The sequence below is a fragment of the Channa argus genome, chromosome 4, assembly GCF_033026475.1.
Source record: "Channa argus isolate prfri chromosome 4, Channa argus male v1.0, whole genome shotgun sequence".
NCBI classification, from domain to species: domain Eukaryota; kingdom Metazoa; phylum Chordata; class Actinopteri; order Anabantiformes; family Channidae; genus Channa; species Channa argus.
Genome location: NC_090200.1, coordinates 12,634,289 through 12,654,775, shown reverse-complemented (window position 1 = coordinate 12,654,775; position 20,487 = coordinate 12,634,289). Strand labels below are relative to the sequence as shown.

The 20,487-nt window shown below is 37.6% G+C and overlaps 3 protein-coding genes across 7 annotated transcripts; 1 reads left to right on the top strand and 2 right to left on the bottom strand.

The window, feature by feature from the left end:
• The first annotated feature begins 400 nt into the window (after positions 1–400).
• Positions 401–5,827, top strand: LOC137125071 (protein regulator of cytokinesis 1-like). Of its 2 annotated transcripts, none has more exons than XM_067500004.1 (15): positions 401–564; positions 984–1,116; positions 1,213–1,335; positions 1,428–1,661; positions 1,749–1,919; positions 2,021–2,170; positions 2,277–2,424; positions 2,525–2,661; positions 2,749–2,844; positions 3,061–3,207; positions 3,305–3,415; positions 3,542–3,637; positions 3,981–4,154; positions 4,980–5,099; positions 5,632–5,827. In XM_067500004.1, the coding sequence occupies exons 1-14, from the start codon at positions 554–556 to the stop codon at positions 5,049–5,051; spliced, it is 1,803 nt and encodes a 600-aa protein (XP_067356105.1). In that variant the 5' UTR covers positions 401–553; the 3' UTR covers positions 5,052–5,099; positions 5,632–5,827. The 2 variants fall into 2 exon arrangements, 1 of the variants encoding a protein (XP_067356105.1); XR_010914082.1 differs by having other exon boundaries at positions 403–564; positions 4,980–5,166.
• LOC137125086 (ubiquitin-associated protein 1-like) lies at positions 5,658–8,867 on the bottom strand. Of its 2 annotated transcripts, XM_067500041.1 has the most exons (7): positions 8,731–8,867; positions 8,440–8,613; positions 8,236–8,367; positions 7,030–7,695; positions 6,764–6,934; positions 5,873–5,974; positions 5,658–5,792 (listed from the first exon to the last, which is right to left on the bottom strand). In XM_067500041.1, exons 3-7 carry the CDS (start codon positions 8,347–8,349, stop codon positions 5,658–5,660), a joined length of 1,188 nt encoding a protein of 395 aa, XP_067356142.1. In that variant the 5' UTR covers positions 8,350–8,367; positions 8,440–8,613; positions 8,731–8,867. The 2 variants fall into 2 exon arrangements, with proteins under 2 accessions (XP_067356142.1, XP_067356141.1); XM_067500040.1 differs by lacking the exons at positions 8,440–8,613; positions 8,731–8,867 and having other exon boundaries at positions 7,030–7,690; positions 8,236–8,358.
• Positions 8,868–9,004: 137 nt separating this feature from the next.
• clpxb (caseinolytic mitochondrial matrix peptidase chaperone subunit Xb) lies at positions 9,005–19,555 on the bottom strand. 3 transcript variants are annotated; one of them, XM_067500001.1, is made up of 15 exons: positions 19,282–19,555; positions 18,566–18,643; positions 17,674–17,834; positions 17,458–17,572; positions 15,600–15,754; positions 15,325–15,484; positions 14,722–14,763; positions 13,922–14,098; positions 13,629–13,793; positions 12,796–12,884; positions 12,415–12,579; positions 12,009–12,308; positions 10,698–10,790; positions 10,504–10,610; positions 9,005–10,427 (listed from the first exon to the last, which is right to left on the bottom strand). In XM_067500001.1, the coding sequence occupies exons 2-15, from the start codon at positions 18,618–18,620 to the stop codon at positions 10,337–10,339; spliced, it is 1,875 nt and encodes a 624-aa protein (XP_067356102.1). In that variant the 5' UTR covers positions 18,621–18,643; positions 19,282–19,555; the 3' UTR covers positions 9,005–10,336. The 3 variants fall into 3 exon arrangements, with proteins under 3 accessions (XP_067356102.1, XP_067356101.1, XP_067356104.1); XM_067500000.1 differs by having other exon boundaries at positions 19,151–19,554; XM_067500003.1 differs by lacking the exon at positions 14,722–14,763 and having other exon boundaries at positions 19,151–19,555.
• Between the last annotated feature and the right edge of the window lie 932 nt (positions 19,556–20,487).

Here is a 20,487-nt window from a genome sequence, read left to right as displayed (position 1 = left end):
AAAATAAAATAATGCTGTATACATGTATATGTATACCAATAGATGTTATTTAAATGTTATTTAAAGCAATTTGTTGTTATGGTTTGGCATTGTATGTGCATTTAAAAAAAGACCAACCTCTCAACAACATCCGGTGGCAATAGAACGATTTAGCAGATATTTTGGGAAAGATTCCGCACATGATTGTTATACGCATCTATTCCAATTTAATCGATCAACTAATTTCACAGATATTTTTTTTAATAATCTAAACGTTAGAATCCTTATCAAACTCCATTCCAGTTGGTGGCAGTAATGCGCCATTTCGTTGTTGGCCAAACGCCATAAAATTTCAAGAAGAGGAGGAACAAGAATTACGTCCGGTTGCGTCAATTCAATCAACCAATCAGAGCCCGGGAGTTGTTTTGGTGCAAATTTCAAACGCCGTCGAGTTGACAAACGAACGGGCTGCAGAAAACCGAAGCCACACCAAACTCTGTCCGGTGGTTTTAACTAGAAAGAGACTGGTTTGTATAAAGGAAGATTTGTTTTTTTAACTTTCTGCGGTGGCAACATGAGAGTGAGGTTAGTACTTCTTTAATAAAAAATGGAATCTTAATTTAATCTTAACAATAGTATGCTCATTTAACGTAAGCTATTTCGGTCCCTGATTAGCCTGGCGAGTTTAGATAACGCTAACTGTTCACTTTGCTGTGAGCAGACACAACTTATATCAAACGTTAAGACAAAGTGCCGCAATGAGTAATTGTAAATATTATTTACGTTTTCTGTTAATCTAATGCTTCTGTTGAGCGTGACGTTAAATGCGGACTACATCTAAGAAAGCCAGGGACCTGGCTAATGTTAGCTAGCTGAACGATAATTTAGTGCTAACAAAAAGTCTCATTAATTATTAATTTCACGTTGGCAAAAGACTGGTTTGACTGGTAGCAGGTGTTTACGCTCCACAAAGTCCCCTACTCGACAACTTGCTTTTCTTCCAGTGAGGTCCACGCAGCCGAGTCTGTTGCCTACCTCAACAGGGCACTGGTCAGGTTGCAGGATATTTGGGAAGAAATTGGGATTCCAGAGGAGCAGCGTCTACAGAGAACCAATGATGTTCACAAGCACATTAAAGTGAGTCATTCTTCAGTTTACAACAATTAGTTTCTATTCGTAGACCCTAAAGAACTAACAAACTGAAACATTTTTTTAAATTTCCCTGACCTGCAGGGTTTGTTGGACTTAATGATTGCTGAGGAAGAAGACCTCAAGAAGAGATTGCTAAAAAGTGTAGAGTCCTGTTACAAGGAGCTTAAAATTTTGTGCACTGAGCTCCAGCTTCCCCCCTTTGAGGTACGGTCATGTTAATATATATATAAAATATTCTCTATCAGACTGGGTAGTTGCTTATGGTATGTGGTCTAACATTCAAAATTTCTCTTCAGGAGGAGGGTGCCTATACTATTTTGCAGAAGGAGAAAGATGGCCGCACACGTCTAGAAATGTTCAAGGCACAGAAGAAACAAAGGATGGAAGAACTTCAAGGTCTCATTGACAAAGACCAGGAGCTGTGTGGTATTTTGTGCACTAACCTTTTTTGCATTGAGAAGGACTCTGTTCCATCACTGAAAGAACTAGAGACGTACCATGCCTATATTGAAGATCTGACAAAAGAGAAGGTATTACTGACTTTCTATTTTCTTTCTTACTTACACCTTTTGTAAAGTTTGGGTTATAATATGTTTAGCTTTTATCTGTCGTAACAGGATCGTCGTCATGAAGAATTTGTGAGGTTAAAGAAAGAGGTTGTTTCATGTATGGATTACCTGGAGCAGCCCCCTGAGACCAGCTTTGAAACGGATTTGATGTGTGAAGATGAGGATGCACTTTGTCTGTCAAATGACAACATTGCTGCTGTTAAACTTTTCCTCAGTGAGGTAGTTTAGTCATGTCACAATGTTTATTAATCTGATGCTGTGATTTGACTAGATGTAGTACCACATTGTTTCAATATAATTTATGTATGATTTCGTTACAGTTACAAGAACGCAAGGCTCAGAATGAACTTCGTTGTTCAGCCTTGCGGACCAAGATCCAGGAGCTGTGGGAAAGACTTCAGGTTCCCCAAGAGGAGCGAGCAACACTCTCTGATCACATGGTTAACTCAAAGAAGAAAAACGTTGAGGCAGTAAGAAATCTTAGCTTATTTGGTCTAAGATTACTGATTAAACAATTTCAGAGGCGCCAATGACCCCTCTAGATCATCTGGATTAATGTGTAAATTGTGCTTCCAGCTACAGACTGAGCTTGAGCATCTAGAGATGCTGAAAATTCAGAGCATGAAAAGTTTCATTGAGGCCATCAGAGCTGAGATTGCCCTTTTGTGGGAGAGATGCTTCTACAGCCAAGAACAGCAGCATGCTTTTGCTCCCTATTATGATGGTAAATAGCTGTTGTTTAATCATAGAGCCCTTGCACTAAATATACGCAGCTGTTCATCACAAATTGAGTGCGAATTTCAGTTTTTGTTTTTATTCAACAGATAATTTTACCGAAGGGCTTCTCAACCTCCATGAAGCCGAGGTCAGGACCCTAAAGAAGTATTATGAGGACCACAAAGAACTCTTTGAGGGAGTCACAAGATGGCAGGAGAACTGGACATTATACTTGGAACTTGATGTGAGTATACTTGTAATTTTAGTTGTAGTAAAACAAGCATTTCTAGTGTGTCATTGTGTTTCTAAATTCATGTCCTTTCTATCTCAGAAAAAGGCCAATGACCCTTCAAGATTCAACAACAGAGGTGGGAACCTTCTGAAAGAAGAGAAGCAGAGAACAGACCTGCAGAAAAGTTTGCCTAAGGTGAGGAATTTTGTCTTTTTAATTGTTCAGTAAATGCATATGAGGGTTAAAATTTAAGCAGTTCTCTTTGTGCAAGTGAACATGTTAGTGGGAGATTCAAAGAATTAACACATTAGCTACATGTAGGAGTGAAAACAGCTGAGGCTGTTGATTCATTGCTTGTTTTGGCCAGCAGGTGGGGATATTTCAATGTAAATTTTTTGTTTGTTGTTCCAGCTCGAGAAGAGTTTGAAGGCCCAAATTGATGTTTGGGAGGAGGAGCATGGCAAGGAGTTTCTTGTGAATGGACAAAAATTTCTTGAGTATGTGCAGCAGCAGTGGGATTACCACCACACTGAAAAGGAGAAAGAGAAACTGGAAAGGGTACATTTATTACAAAAAATGTAAAAGTCCTTTTCACTGATTTTGTCAATAATATATAATGGGAATTTTTTATTTTATTATTCATTTTTTTAAATAGCAAATGAAGAAAACCAAACAGATTCAAGAGGAGATGTTTTATGGAACTACAATGAGGACACCATCCAAAAGGCGGATAGCAGGAACTCCCACTCCTGGAAAATCAAGAAAGGTCAGATGCTGCTACATTTTTGATAGATTAACTGTGTGATTATTGCATGTGCATACAATAATCCTGACTGGACTTTATGGTGATTGAATACAAAATTGATCTCCCCATTTGCCTCTTTCCACTTAGCTCTACGGTACCTCAACCATTTCCACTCCTAACAGTTTCCTCAGCGGAACCATGTGCCAGTCCTCCATTCAAAAACTACCTCTGTCTGCCAGCAAGGTATGTTTACTACAATCCTCTCTAATCACCCCATTAAACAAATTTACATTAACTTTTTTTAAGTTGAGCATACATTGAGGCATAAAGTGGTACTGCATTGTATGCAACCCTCATGCTGAGTCAACTTATTTTAATGTTTTAGACAGGGAGGATATTTTACATTTATTGCATACATCTACTAGTGATAAAACTGGTGCTGACTTACTTAACAGCATAGCAAATTTCTGTACTTGTGTTACTTGCATACGGAGAGTGAATGGTGCCATTTAATTTTCATGTCAATTAAAATGTGCAAAGGTCGTCCTAAAGAAATACCTCATCATTCTAATTGATTTTGTTGTAGGGTCTTGGCTTGCGAACCCCTGGACATGGAAAGACTCCCCGTGCACTAGACCGAAACAAGGAAAATATCTCTCATCTTAATAGAAACACTCCAAGTGGGTCACTAAGGACTCAGGGTACTCAAGATCACACCTTCACCCTAAACTCTATTGCTGGCTCCTATTCTGAATTTGCGGTAAATGGTTTTACTTCTATTTAGTCCTTAATTACAAAGATTAAAGTACAAGCTAATTGATGACAATTCAGAGCAATGCTGGATTATATCAGTACCGCTAAGCAAAAGTCTGAGAATATATTGTTAACCCTTCAAATTCAGGGTTTACCATGTTTTGTAGTTAGGCGAAAATGTTCCCATAGAATTTTCCCATCGTCTTTGCTAATGTTTGTTGACTAAAGGAAATCTAAGCAGTTTTGTGTTTTTTACTGGCCTTTCAGCAAAAATGTTGGCAATTTGGATAACTAAGGTTGTATACAAAAGTTTTGGTATTCACTGTATGTTGGTCTCCTTTTTATTTGTATTTTTTTACCTATTATTGGAAAGTTCACAACATGGCCTCCAAGATATCAAACATAAAATACAGTATCCTACAAACATGGTATGGTTATGGCAATAATGTATGTTTTCTGGTATTAAAAGACTGAATTTGTGCCAAAGCTTTTGCATACAACTATAAGAACAAACCTTAATAAATTCCTGCATCAAAATTAAAAAAGACATGCATGCATGCATTAAAGGTCAGATTTTTTTAATTTAACATTAATATTAGTGCAGAAGCTCTGTAAAAATGGCAACAGAAAAATCCCTATGTACCAAAGACTGCATCACTCACTCGTTTATGCATGCTCAAGTGTTGCTCAAGGTATGTCATAAACTTTTCCAAAATTAACATAACATAGATGCATTTAATATTTTCACATTACAGAGTAACACACTGTCTTAAGTATTAAGTTGTTTGACATTAAATCCTTTTAACATGGGTGTTGATTTCTGTCTTGACAGAGAGACCTCACAAAGGCTTCTAAATCGACAGTGAATTTGGGATTGCTGAACTCCACCATCAGTCATCAGTGATGATTCAGAGGAATTGCACCATCACCGAAGGAGTCCGCTAGCTCAGTGGTATTTTTGGTGGTTTTCTTTTTTTTTTTGTGCACAACGGGGGACTTGAAACATTCTATGAAAAAATGTAAATATCTCAATCAGTATGAACACGTGTTTTTCTTAGTCAGTTTCAGAATAACTGCTGAAGTAGTTTTTTTTTCTGCCGTCTGTGTCTTTGTAACAAGTTACTGGTATTTATACTGCAGCCATTGTGGCTTTTTGGGGGGGAGGGTTAAAGCTTATCTATGACGCCATTAACCATATCTAGAAAACTTTGATTAGTACTGTGGCAGTCAGCAAGCGTGCCGTGATTTTCTTCCAGCTGGAATGACTGCTAACTATCTCTTCACAAAGATACATGGGTGTTTTCTTTTAAATCAAGTTGTAAATAAACTTTAAAAAAAAAAGGCAACTTCACTAATTGTACCTCCTTTATTTTACCAATTTCTACCTTGCATGTTTTATTCTGGCCCCTATCACTGAGGTGGGTTCTTAGCTGAGTCAGAAGGCAGTGCCTAAGTTTTTTTTTTTGTGTTTTCTCACACTGTAGATGGGAAAATCAGGAAGGCGGTCTGTTTAAGCCATGTGTGTCATGAGTTCTTCAAGAGCCCTCTCACGATGATTGTCGTGAACAAGCAGCACTTCTTTGATTGCACTTTGCTGGAAACCCATCTCATTAAATTGAGCCAGGAGATGCAAGAACTCAGCAGCCTGTAATAAAAATATTTTAGTGTTGAAAGTTGAAATTGTATTTTCTCTGGATCTGTTATTAGTATCTCATAAGTAAATACCTTGCTCTCACAGTTTTGAAACATCTCTAAAGCCTCCTCCACCTGTGCTTCATCATAACCCAGCTCACAGAGACGATCACAGGTAACCAGGTATTTTAAGATCTGTTGATTAAATAAGATCTATAAAAATTAGTCTCTGGGCCTGAATAACACACAAACAGTACAATTTGGTTTCTATGTCAACTAACAACAATGTTTACAGTATACAATAATCAGGCATAGTGGTTAGTGTAGTTGTACTGGAGTGCATGTGCATGCCAAAACATTAGAACCAACTCTTCTCATAATGCATCAGTACCGACTTTAACCTCAATAATAAACACGTAGTAGAATTATCACCTTTCTGACAGTTTTCCTTGTAAAAGTAGAATTCATGAGCGAGCAATTGCATTAAGTGGCGCAGGTGGTCATAATGTTATGCCTATAAGCAGTTTGTTTACTGTTTATAAGCAGCTTCTAAATCAGTAAGTCATTAGAGCTGCTTAAATTCAACTGCTGTGAACCCACATAGAAAACAAGTAGGTTAATATATATATTTGTTTTTAAGTGACCAGGATGTTCCTCTTCTAACGGCTATTTTACCAGAAGCCTTCATTAAAACATTTTGAATATTCAAAAGCTTATACTGTGTTCTGCTGTGCAGTTACTGAAGGAAATTCTGTAGTATTTTATGTTGTGACAGTACGTAGTAATAATCCAGGAGTGAAAGCACAGAAAATACTTATGTACCGAAATTAAATGTACACATTATGCAAAATTGCATAGAGAAAAAGTGCATTAGAGAAAAAAATATTACTTGATCAGTTTTAATTTTTCATGCATTAATATGTGGGCATCATTTTGATACTGCAGCTGATAAATATGTAGCTGGACAACAAAAGTATTTTCTACCTTGTCTGGGCTGCGATAGCCTGTCTTCTGCAGAGCCAGAATGGCTGTGTGTACAGTGTAGCCCTTCTCTGTGATGGTTTCAAGAAGCTCTCTCTCTTCCTGGCTGAGTGCTGACAACAGCTCTGCTGCTGAGTCAAAGAAAACACCTCGAGAGCTGCCAGTCCTTAGCACCTGATTCCGAAAAAGACAAGTATTTTGAGTTATGAAAAAGTGGAACAGTGGTTATGATCTGATAAATTGAGACAGTTAAAAAAAAAAAAAACAACCTGTCTGCGGTTTTTAACAACAGGCCCTGCAGAGGAGGGTCTCTGCCGCTGCTGCTGCAGCCTGGGTGGAGAGAGACCAGCAGGTGGTATGTTTTGGTGATACTTTCGGCCCACACAGGCCAGTGGCCGCTGTCTTTTCTTGCTGTTCTTCTGGCCATGTGACAGGGGGCTGGCCTGTTGTGACCTTTGCTGCTCCAGCACTCGCAGAGGTGGTCTGCAGTCTTGGTGTGAAGATAAAGTGCCTCTGTGGTCTCTGAGGGTCACAGGTGAGTCAGCTTTACAGTGGAGATAGGAAGGGCCATGGTGCATGTCTTTGACTCTGGAGAGTGGGTCTTTGGGTGCAGTGCTTCGGGGCCTCTCTCTGCTCTTGACGGGCCGAGGGGCATCTTCAGTGGAGGAGCCTTCATTATCCTCATAGTAGCCGTCTTCATCCTCAGTGTCAGATACAAGGAGCTTGACAGTGCGATGGTGCAGCAATCGGGCATCTGCAGAGTTCAGGCTGTGACTGCGGGGTCGAAGGCTCGGAGCCCACAGGTGGCTGCTCCTGCGATTTGCCCGGTGACTCTCCTGAGGGCTACTGAACATCAGCCAATAAGGGGGGCAAGATGGAGCCTGACACACTGGCTGTTGTCCAGTTAAAATCCATTTCTCCAGGTGGAATCTATACTGTAGTAGACATTTTGACTAGTATTGAAGTGACCATTTCTGATGGCCCCAATATATTCTGTGACAGTAAGCCAGCAGGTTAGATAGCAGGACTCTGAAACTAGACCAGCAAAATACAATTTTTGCCATAAGCAATTTTCTTAGCACATGTGCTTTTTTTCACTGTGACAGGTCAAAATGGCTTCTATGACAAAGGTGTATTAGTTAGCATAATTAGTTGAATAGTAGGAGATAAAACAGCATTTTGACTTCTAACCCATAAAAATACATCTGGACAATATCAAGTTACAAAAGTTTCCAATGTGGTTATGCACAAAAGATAACCTTTAAACAAATAAAAAATACATTAACAAGAACTTAGCACCCAGTACTAGAAACCACTGACTAACTGAAGCTGTCTAAGAGCACAAATAATAATTAAATGCCATTTAGCAACTGCGATAAATTCATATAATCTAAAAGAAGCAGAACTCTGGTAATGAACAGGAAAAAAAGACAATAATCTTGGTAAATATGTAACTGATCAGATGGATGTGTGACCTCAGTTTCTCTCAGAATCCAGTGACAGTCTGGTACGGTAATATGTGGAGCTGTCACCATGTGGACCTCCTGCCCCAGTGGACCCAGAGAGGTCTGAAACGGAACATCCTCCATAACGTATACTGTGGCGATCTGTATCAAAAGGACCACAAACTGTTTAATGAGTGAAAAGCTACGTCTTGTTGCATTTTAAGAATTTCTTACCTTTGTAAATTGTGGTATTTTTTCTAATGTCCACAGCACTCTGAAGCATTGGCATGTGTTTGGAGTAAATGGCTGATCCACAGTTATCGTAAATTATAAACCCCTTCATCACTAAGCCTCTGACATCATCTGAGGAGTTGTTTACCAGTAATGTCCGAGACACCTGTTGGAGCCCTGCCCACAGACAGGTACAGTACAAACAATAGAGCATTTTGATGTAGTAATATCTAAAAAGGTACAACTAAAATTCAATAAACATAAAATAAAGGATATGTAAATTTAATACTGTACATAAATAATGTAGGATTTTCTTCTTTAGTCTTTATAGTTGGCTGCAGCTTTTCATCCATATTTAAACGCACATTTCAGACAGGGATTAGGGAAATGCTGATGTGATGGGAAACCAAGAACAGCAAGATACTTTCCAGAGATTAGCAGATTATATAAAACGCTGATGCGTGTTGCGTTCATTTCCTGCCTTATTATGTGCTTCATGTTTTACTGTGAAGGAAAAATCCTCCTCTGCACATTTAATCATACTGTGGACAAATTCAAAAGGTAAACGTTATTTTGTACAGAGATATACATTTTATTTATACATTTTAAACAATCACAATAAATTTAAAATTCACAAACTTTGTGGGGGGGTAATCGGTTTTGTAACAGACCTCTGAAAACAGAAAAGTAATTTGGAAACTCAACTGAAAGAAATGGAAACTTAAAACAAAAAAAAAAATCTAATTTTATAACAAACAGCTTTTTAAAGAGCAGCATGGTTCAGGCAGAGAGCTTTTAGACATTTTTAGAGCGTTTGGTTACATTTAGGTGCCATTTAGCAATAGGATATTGTATCAAAGGTGAGAGGAGTTTCCAAGGCTGGTGCAACCACAAAAAAAAAATAATAATAAAATACCTCTGATATTCTGAGGGGTGTTTGACAGAGCAGGTTTAGAGATGCAGCTTGCCAACTTAGAAACAGATGACTTATCTGATAAGGATATTAATCTATTTGGTTTAGGATCAGGATTCAGTCATGATCATTGGATTGTAGCTACAACAAAAATTCATAGGATATATATCATTACCACTTCATAATGCCTTAGTTAACTTTCTAATCCTGCTCTGTCAAGCAGCCCTTAAATCCTATGAAACAGATCTGTATGCAAAGTCATATGCATTCCCTAGTTTTGAAATACTTAAAGATATAACCATTGTTGCTCTGTAAAAGGTCCATCATTTTTCACCTGCTGTGTTTAGTGTGCTGCTGCATTACACAATATATTCATCTATTTTGGAGGTCATGTCACTCAGATATTTTACAGACGCTGGGCAGTGCAGCTTAACATTTACAGCCTGATTTCACTGTGATCACCATTAATACAATGGTGGTAAAGAAGACAACATCAAAATATTGATGAGCTCATAGAATATTATGCCTGTTTGATATAAGGCATTGACTGATATGGAAACATTACATCAATTTCCAAATGCCCCCATGTTTTCAAGTGTTGTTATGATCCCATCATTTCCATTTGCCTCTCGTGCCTTTACAGCCCATCGCCACAAGAGAAAAACTAGATGCTTATCCATTCATGAATAAAATTGCATTATCTTTAGATAGATAAAATGTTAACAATCCCCAGAGATTGAAATATTTTATAAAGGTCCACCCTTTGAGTGCACCACAAAAGAATTAATAGCTAATGCACAGGACCAGGTTTTCACTCAACTTGTTCGTCATGAAAACGTTCCTCGGTAACAACGAGCAGCCTTTAGTACTTCTACTGTTATGTCCAGAGTTTGTTTGTCAGGGGCCGTAACAAAACTGAGAGTTGGTTCTTAGTAATCTAATAATTTCAGATAGCACTGTCTGTAGGTGAAATGAGTGATATACAGTTCAGTTATTAGCAGCATCCGCCTGCCGAGGCCAGTTCTCCTCTTCAATGCCAGCATCATATTCCTCTTCTGTCGCCTCCTTGGCCGGAGCTCTGAAATTCAAAGAAGAATTCCAGTTCACATTTCAAACATCTCAAGAATAAGAAGTCCAATGAGTGAGACACTGACCTGATATATCTGGGCTGTGATTTTTCATAGACAACATCTTTGTTCATCTCAACAGCCATGATGTCAGAGTGTGGCACCTCAAACATGGGCTCAAGAAGGAGCTTTTCCTGTAAATGGGGAAGAAACAAACCTTTATCAATGCAAGAAATTAATGCAAAAATTAAACCGTTAAAACATATGGCATATTCACATACCATGATGGATCTGAGCCCACGAGCTCCTGTTTTTCTCTCCAGAGCCAGCCTAGCAATGGCCTTCAAGGCATCTTGAGTCACAATGAGTTCACACTAAAACATATAGAAATCAGATTAAATTCTAAAAATGTAATAACTCAGATGTAAACTACAATTTAAATAAAATGACTGAGTAGCAGATCCATGATTCTTAAGGTTATGTAACAAAATTCACATTTAGTTAGTAAAAATGTTTCATCATAAATTGATGAAACACTTGACCATTTTTCTAGTTTCTGGTAATGACTGAACATTTTTCAAGCTGATTGTGTATTGTTATTATGTTAGGTTTAGAGGCAAGCTTGCATCCATTTCAATGTAAGAAAATGCAAACTTATTCCTTGTGATGGCCACAACCTCGGCCACGCCCCAAGATTGTTTGATGTTTTCACTTACCTTTTAATTTTAACTTAATTTTATTTTCTTTGCATTATTAAGTTTAAGTTGTATTGATTTAATTTCTCTTTTTCTGGAGTTACCGTTCTGCTGGTTTGTGGGTGTTGGCCATCCAAACAAAACATTGGATTGAGGCCCTTATAAAGTTTAAATACTTTCTACTGGGTCCAGACTGTACCAAGTACCCTGTTTGATGCAGGGAGGGGGAAATATGGGGAAAATGTTTCTTTAGTTGTTATGGGTTATTAAACTTTATTTGGTATATTATTTTGTTATTGCTTTTGCATATTTAAGAAATTGGATCATGTTAGTAAACTGTCTGTCTGGCGTGTGTTTAGAATTTGCTCATTTACAGTAATGTCTACCCCTTGTGCCACATTGGTTTGGCCAACCAGTATATACGTTTCAGTTTGATACTTTTGTTGACCTCTTTTAGGGCCACATTTTGTTAGTAATTCAATTTTCTTTGTACGTGTTACATTTGGGTAAATAAAAGCCTTTTTTTCTTTGAGACTTTATTCCCTGTCCTGTGTCTACCTGCTTGGTAGACACCTTCACCTAGTACAAATGTTTCCTCCCCCTTAATACATTTTTTTAAATTTAAATTTGTGATGAAACTAAATTTGTACTAATTGTCCATTAAGTTATGTTGAAAATAAATTTACACTTTTTGCCATTTTAAAATAAGATGCAAACTTTTAAACCCAAATGTAGCTTATGTTTTTGTTCTGATACTATATTATTTCATCCTAATGTTTTCTTATAGTTCCTCAGTAAAAAAATAAATACATAAATAAAAAAAAATAACACACAGTGAGACTGTCTGAATATGGCCTTACACTGTACCTGTAGCAACCACAGTATTAGAGCCCTTACTTTGTCCATGCTGAACAGAGCCTGGTACTGAGGTACCACAGCATTGCGTGGCTCTGTCAAGATTCGGACCAGCGTCTCTTCATCCAGGCTGTGCAAAGGAACGACCACAGGAAGACGGCCAACGAATTCTGGGATCATTCCAAACTCAATCAGGTCCCGGGCCTCAACAAGCTTCAGCAGCCTGTCCTTCTCCTCAATCTCTGCCACAGTATCTGTCTCACCACTGCTGTTTGCCAAGTCTGCTGCAGCTGCCGCACGCCGCCCTTTCCCCAGGTTGGAGGGAGTTCCAAAACCCAAATACTGAAGAGTAATGAAACATGAGGATCGAGTCAGAGACAGGACTTATAGGATAAATAGGAATCTTGGCTCAACACTTGCTGACAAGTCTTTGCCTCGGTAAATTTACCTTTTCATTTTTTCTTCTGCTAATGATTCTGTCAAGTCCATTAAAGGCACCAGATGCAACAAACAAGATGTTTGTTGTGTCTACCTGCACAGTTTCTCCTCTCAGTTTCCTGGAGTTTTTCTCAGGAACATTAACAATTGTTCCCTCCAAAAGTTTGAGCAAGCCCTTAAAGAAGAAAAAGAGTCAGTAATAAACAACATCTATAGGAAGAGGGGGGGGGAATAAGAAACCAGTAACAGTAAAAAGCTTTAATTTTAAAATTCACAAAACATAATACTGTGAAGATGTATTTTATCATAAATCAATTTCTGAGTACTCAATGTCTATAAAGTGAATGTTTTATTTAAGGCTGTTTTGTGAAATTCTGGTTAAACATCTGACCTGCTGGACTCCTTCTCCACCAACATCTCTTAGCTGATGAATTCCAGGAACACTGCCAATCTTATCAACCTCGTCTAGAAACACAATACCTGCGCATGGGATAAGAGCACAGGGTCAAAGCAGTATACATTTTTACCTCTAACTAACTGAGACAGTGCCTGTGTCTGAACTTTGTAAGCACCTGTTTTATAGCGTTTATATTTCATATGACCCCACTACACAATTCACCAGTATTCAAGTCAAATTCTTGCAAATATACAGAATATATAACAGTTTACTCCACTGTTACTACAAGTGATTTAGGGATTCAGACACTGGCGGAAGTATTGACTTTTACGAGGGTCAAGGATCTCAGAGTTATTTTAGCACCTTTCCCACTGATTTTTTTCCACAGGATCACAGTTACCAGGTGATAACGAGGTGATAAAGGGGTGGTGGTTTTCTCGGATTTACCAATTTTTATTTCAATATTTAACTGCTTATTGCTGTCAAATGGGTACCTATACAATACTTAACTCTACATTTCCTGACAGAATCTTTGTCGTCAATAATCTTCACACCTACTTAATTATGTTTATGGCTCAAACTATGAAATTAATGCCATGCTTTTACAATTGCTTTATGTGTTTTTTTGTCAGCTCGTTTTTGTTTATTTTACCACAAATCAACTTAAGTTATCTATTCTCCAAAGGGTTTTCACTTGTAATTTGTCTATGATTAACGAAAAACTAAGATGAAGAAAGCATGAAGAATAAAACATAATATGATACACATTGTTACTGTTTTTAGTTTGGATGTGTTAAAAATAAAAGACATAGTACAAGTTAAAGCACCTTGCTGTGCTTTCTCCACAGAGTAGTTGGCATCTTGCAGCAGTTTGGCAATAACTGACTCGATGTCTTCTCCCACATAACCAGCTTGGGTTAGCGTGGTGCAATCACAAATTGCAAAGGGAACATCCAGACAACGTGCCAGTGTCTGCGCCAGCAATGTTTTTCCTGTGTAAAATTAGAGCATCACAAAATAATTTGGCATTCTAGCAAGACATTTATGTTTTCAAGTACACGGCATATTTTACCATCTGATAAGTGTCACTGTGCAATATTACAATTTCTTCAACACTAACCTGAGCCAGTGGGGCCAAGAAGTATGATGTTGCTCTTCTCCAGTTTAATGTCAGTTTGTGTGGAGTCCAGGACCTCTCCTCCCCTCTTTTCTTGAGGTGCCTGCTGGCTTGCATGTTGCTGCATGGACGCTCCAAGAGCATTACCATGAGGACTGATCCCTGCAATCTGCAGCAGCTCTGCAACGACATAAACTGCTGGGTTAGTGACAGCTAAGAAAGAATATCTCTAGGATCTGGATTAATGACATTTCAAAAACTGAAGAGCAAATGAACCCTTTCCACTCTAACATTTGTAAAGTCTAAAAATGGCAGTCATTGAGGGACTATGTTAATCTGTGCACTATTAGTAGTTGCAGTTGCTATGTACAAGCTAAAAATATACATGCCCCAGTCAGAGCCAGTGTGGAACTATTAAATGAGGGGGGCAGGACTGAAAATAGCAAGGGTACAGATGTGAATGTAGGTCACTTATTGTCTGGTCACAAATCAACATGTTTAACTGTATTGCTTCAGTTTCTGTGGCTTATTGCCGAACACAGCAAAGGGAAATTAAATGCACAGCTCCAGTACTGGACTTGTACTGTATTTCCTGAATAATAATTTTTATCAATTACTCCTTAGGTCGACGAGCATTACTACAACAGTTCCCACTGAAAAAACTAAATAGAATAACCAGAGGTCTGTATGTTTTGGCATTTGTGCAACTGAAGAAAATAAAACAGACAAGCTGTTTTAGTGTTGACTTTTACAGTCACCACTCACAAAGATAACAGCAGCAGTAAAGAGGACCAGTCACTTACTTGTGAATCTGTATTCATCCTCTCGTCGTCTCATCTCTAGCTCTACGGGGAGAGGATGAAAGTACTCAAATCAATATTATTGACCATTATTGACATTAGCATTGTAATCCTGCAAATACTTTTATACAATAGTATGACAATTATTGAACAAATGCCAAATAATACAGATTATGATGACATTAAGAGATAATCATGTGTCATAATTGAACCTCACAGATGCAACCACTTATTAGACATCTGTGTATGTTTTGAGTACTCTTAATATTTACTATTAAGTGTACTACTAATACAGTCAGACTCTTTGACTGTAAAATAACATATTGTGCCCTAAATTCTCGTACTTGCTTGACTAAAGAAAAACTGCTCAAAATTCATTTCTGCGCTATGGTTTCATCCCACTGCAAGATACAACACATGAACATTTCTGAATTCGTCAAATCACGAATTTGCTTTTATATGCACTACAATGGCAGTCTAGTGTGCAATTAAAGAAGCACTGATGAGATGATGCTAAATACATTAGAAATCATGTTTCCCAGTAATAAATTGGGAGTTACACAAATAACCAACAGAACATAATCTCCAGACAACAGTAACACTGACCACGAGGTGTCAGAGAGGGTTGTTTGTCCACTTCCACCTGCTGTCGACTCCCAGGAGGGATGTTGTTGTAGATGCGCTTGTAGTGGTTGTATACTGCCACGGCTAACACCTTTTTTGCATACGACTGGCCAACAACATACTTGTCGAGATAAGCATATATCTGGTGAAAAAGTAATTTATACATTATAAAATAGAATATAATATATAATTATAGCAATATGATAACAGATTGTGTTACACAAATTTTAAATACTTTGGTTCCCACAATTTCTCACCTTCTTGGGGGGTGGTGGAGGTTTTTGTGCAAATGCCAGCTTGACTGCCTCCGCAGCAGATTCTGGTTCTTTGTTTAGCCCCTTCTTTGAGTCCGTTTCAGATAAAACCACAAAAAAGTGATGGCATTTCTCACATTTTACAAATCGTGTTGATGCTACAAAAGAAAAACACATTTACTGCTAAAATATTTCACAACCAGACTGAAAGAAAGGGTACAATGCTTACAGTATGCTGGCTGACACTCAAACTATAAATAAATTTGTGTAGGGTAAAATAGTTGCTCTAGTGCCGTATGGGTTCACCAAAAAAACTAAACAAACAAAAAAAACAACAACCAACATGGGTTTCTGTTGCAGGATGTCCATGTGACAACCTGATAGTTAATCGAAAACATAACAATCACCTCTTGATATAATGCACTCTAGTACGACTCTAACAAACACTATGACCTTAAAAATTAAACTATGATACAACTGTGTAAAAGTAGAATTCATGGCTAAGCTGCTGTATTGGATTCCATTGGATTGTACAATTGTACCTAATGTGGCTAATCAGTGTAAATAACTATGGATAAAATTTACTCTTTACAGTTGTGCAATAGCTAGAAGTACATAAAAACAAATTACTTTGTACATATGGTGCTTAGCTCCGCCTCTGATACAATGCCTTCAAAACATCAAATATTTCAATGTTCTATATGCTGCTGTTTTAATTAATGACATATCACCAAGCAACTTATATGTATGATAAGGCAGTGAAAAAAGTCAAAAGATGATTTGTGCATGGGCTGGGGAAACAAAGTTGCATAACATGCACTAAACAGCAACAATGAGTCAAGGTTTTGATCAATGTTCAGCTCAAAAATTTACATTTTAATACTAGTAAAACTACCGTTATCTTGTGTCTGTGGTCTAAAAAAAAAAAAAAAAAAAAAAAAGGACCTAACTGATTACGCAGAGCTCACAAACGGAACACTTCAAAGCTACGCTTGACTTGGAAAGTTTATTCCAGACAATGGAAAAACGATCATATGAAAAAACATGTGGAAGGTGCAATCAGAAGAATAAAAAGTATGCAGAGATTGGCGGACACAAATATTAGTTTTTACTTTTTGACGTTATGTTTTACTTTAGTAAACCCAACAGAAATTTTTGGTTTTAAGTAAGCAGAAACTTGTAATCTTGCACAGTTGAAGTGCAACACAAAGCATAAAGTGTTCATTAGACAACCACCAGCAAATCAGCATTTAGTTGCACATCTTTATTTTTAACAAACTGTGCAGGAAATTATGGTTGATGTTTGTGTTGTCCTATGTCCTATGCTGTGTGTTTACACTGTGGTTAAAGTTATTTTAGTTTAACGAAAAAACAAAGCATACAGCCAAAAACAAGGAAAACTTATCAATGGTTTACTTCTAGTCCACTGTGCTGTAATATCCTTTCCTTTTATTTCACTCAATGCACTATCCAGCATCTCTTATTTTTCTTGCATTCCATCCATGTTGCATGTGATATAACCATCTCAGCAAAATTAATTTAGTAGTAATAATGCCAGTTATTTATATATGATACTGTATTTCCATATAATAGACACAGAGCTTTCTATTACATCTCATTTCTATTTAATTTTTTGCCACCACCATAGTTCACATAATTATGATTTTATTTTCATCATCTCGAGGTTGGTAAGTGAGAATTCCACATAACATCTGTCATAGATGTGTTTCCTCAGTTAACCAAATCTCACATTCCTTTACACCTACTCCCGTTGATTTAAAAAATACTTTTGACATATTTTACCTAATAATGCAAACCAAACCATTTGTCATGTTTGTCCAAAGCTTATCAGTTTACTCACATACAAAGGTCTCTACATGTGTGCAGGGATCTCCACATTTGGGGCAGCGGAGCTGGCTTCCCCCTTTGCCTGACCCTCCAGAGCCAGAGAGTCTCTTCCCCTCACTGATGCTTTTCTGTGTAAACATGACTGGTGTCAGCACATACTAAATTATTACCATATCTGTGGTGTTTGGCAGTGGATGAAAGGTGCAAATAAATTATCCCCCAAGATTACCTTCCCACCATCACTTCCACTGTCTTTTGTTGTACCATCTTTAGAGGCATAGCAGACAGCAGTCTCTGAAAATGACCTCACCCGTACCCGGAGAGGTAAGTGAGATTCCAGAGACCCGTGACGACTCAGAGAAAACCACTGAATCCGAGAGCAGGTCAATCCTATAACATCAGCAATAACTTTTAAACCCTAGTAACATTATGAATTCACAACAATCACAACAAAACAAATGTACATATTTGTAAAATTGTAACTACAGTTTAAACAAGTAGCTAATGTGATTGTCAACATTTGTCCTAACAAACTATAATGGCCATTTTGATCATTTATTTTACACTTAAACTAATCAATAAATAACTAAAAATAAGTTAAAATAAAAAAGCTTAAATGTACTATCTATTTACTTTACAACTCATCAGGTGTCAAAATGTGTCATCTTATCAGTTAGACGCACTGCATTTTATCAAGAACAGTTCATAATGAGGAGCATACAATCCATAATATTCATAAGTGTTGTTGCAATTTCACTGTTTTGTATTTGTGTTTTCAGCACATGAGCATGTGGGTATCTAGCCGCTAGCTGAAGATAACGTAGCCATAGCCATAAACACTATTTTGTGTTTTAAGTTATACTTTAAACTATTTTTGCATCGTTGCTCTGAAAATAGGTGACGGCTGTAGCTGAAGGTCTGTGAGAGGCCAAGTTGTGTAACACCGTTAGTTTAGCTGCAGGTATTCAACTTTAAAAGATACGTTTTCCACCTGCTGTTGACACTGCAGGTCTGTCATAACAAGCAGCCGGAGATCTGCTTTACGGGCTGTACTATAAGGCACAATGTCATGAAGTTTCCGCCACCTGACAGGCGGTGTACATTACTTTCATGTTTCTTACCTCTGTTTACCGTGTTTAGAAACAACCTGGCAGCCGAAGTACATGGACAGGACATAACTCCTCTTTTGTTCCAAAACCCTGAAAACGAACATAAGGTTATCCCCGTACACAAAGACAGGAGAAGCTGGCAGTATTAAACATGAGAGATCAGCTTTAGCAAAACAGATCTAGTGAAGGTGGTCGTCAAGTGTTATTTAGCAAATTCACACAACCACATGAAATGTAATAATTGCACGAGCTACTGAAACAAAAAACATCCTGCCAGTCAACACCAACGGAAAATCGCAAAATAAACAATGCAGCTGGTTTTACTGGCGCTAAATAAACAGCTATCCTATCTGCTGGCTGCTCAAGCTAGGCCCAAGCGAAGCCACCTAGCGTTTTCCGTCAGTGGAAGTGAAAAATTGTTGTCGTTGGACAGACCACGCAGTGACTTACGTTAGCTGGATTACAGCAGTGTCACGGCCAGCAATAAAACAACACCATAGTTGGCCGAATTCGAATCGGTATTTTAACCAATTACACCAAAAAGTGGCGAGGTAACCTGCAGCCGTTTACTAGCTAGCTAACGTTAGTTGTACTCACGAGCTAGGATGAAACCAGTCGACTCCTGACAGCGACAGTCTCTTCGGAAATAGAAATTTGCTAAGTCACTGCAGCCTTTGCTTTTGTGTTTCGGTTTGACAGGTCAGTGTGTCATACTAATATCACAGTACCTGCACATGAAGTGTTAAGCGCTGAGTTATTTAGGCCGCTGTTTCCCAGGTGGGAGACGGACCAAAGTGATGTAATGCTAGCTGTTCTAAACTAGGTCGGTCACTCGGCTAACTAGCTAGCCAGCCCTCTTTCTGATTACAGTGTGAGAGATGGGATTTAATCAGTGTAAACGGTTTAAGCAATATGACGGTTCCCTTTACGTCTATGCATTTAGGTCTATCCAAATATATAGAGATCTAGAAGAACAGCTGGTGCGTTCAAAAAAATCTTCGCACGTAGGAACCGTGTTGCATTTGGGTGATCCTTGTAAATGTGTATGTCTCTCTCGCAAAACGAAAAGTGGCCTTGGAAGTTTGGGTTCGCAAATATTACAAAAACATTGATTATATATTAGCTGCAACATTCAATTTGCAAAGCACCAGGCACCAGCTAATTATACAGACTTCTTCAATTAGTGGATCAGAATTTTTGAATAAAAAAACAAAAAAACAAAAATAACCCTGTGTTACTTTGTTGAATAATCTCTAATGTTCCTGCTGTTGTCTTCTGTGACCCGTGTTTGTGCCAGACTCTTTGCTGTGGTCCTGATTCCACTCTGCTGCTGCCACACAACTAAGCTATTTGAAACATGTAGATTTTCCTGAGTTTTCAAAATTCTGAAAAAGTTATTTTCTCTGAGCTTTTTATCCATATCTTGACTTTTTAAAAACCCTGTTATTCTTATTACTGTTGGTGACTTATTAAGAATAAGTCACCAACAGTCCACTGAAGCAGGGACCACACTGATCCATTTTGGCTACTGCAGCAAAGCATCTTAGGCTTTTCACATAAAAAGCATTCACTGATATTTCATAATATACATTTGTGAAGTTTTAGACTTACCTTCAACTTTGAATTGTCATTTATATATGCATCATAATATATATATATATATATATATATATATATATATATATATATATATATATATATATATATATATATATATATATATATATATATATATATATATATATATATATGCATCATATCATATATATATATATATATATACATACACATACATACATATGTGTGTGTGTGTGTGTATAGATATATATATGTATATATGTGTCTGTGTGTGTGTGTGTGTATATATATACTTTGTACATATATATGCGTATATATACATATATATGTGTGTTTGTGTAGATATATTTGTATTG

Coding starts and splice junctions, on each gene's coding strand:
- LOC137125071 (XM_067500004.1), top strand. Junction 1,662..1,748: donor AAGATCTGACAAAAGAGAAG/GTATTACTGACT, acceptor CTGTCGTAACAG/GATCGTCGTCATGAAGAATT. Junction 2,662..2,748: donor CATTATACTTGGAACTTGAT/GTGAGTATACTT, acceptor TTTCTATCTCAG/AAAAAGGCCAATGACCCTTC.
- LOC137125086 (XM_067500041.1), bottom strand. CDS start 8,349: ATGGAGGATGTTCCGTTTCAGACCTCTCTGGGTCCACTGGGGCAGGAG. Junction 7,696..8,235: donor GGATTCTGAGAGAAACTGAG/GTCACACATCCA, acceptor TGTCTACTACAG/TATAGATTCCACCTGGAGAA. Junction 5,975..6,763: donor GCTATCGCAGCCCAGACAAG/GTAGAAAATACT, acceptor TTTAATCAACAG/ATCTTAAAATACCTGGTTAC.
- clpxb (XM_067500001.1), bottom strand. CDS start 18,620: ATGTCCTGTCCATGTACTTCGGCTGCCAGGTTGTTTCTAAACACGGTA. Junction 15,485..15,599: donor CTCCACCACCCCCCAAGAAG/GTGAGAAATTGT, acceptor CTTTTTCACCAG/ATATATGCTTATCTCGACAA. Junction 12,885..13,628: donor TGTGGAGAAAGCACAGCAAG/GTGCTTTAACTT, acceptor TCCCATGCGCAG/GTATTGTGTTTCTAGACGAG.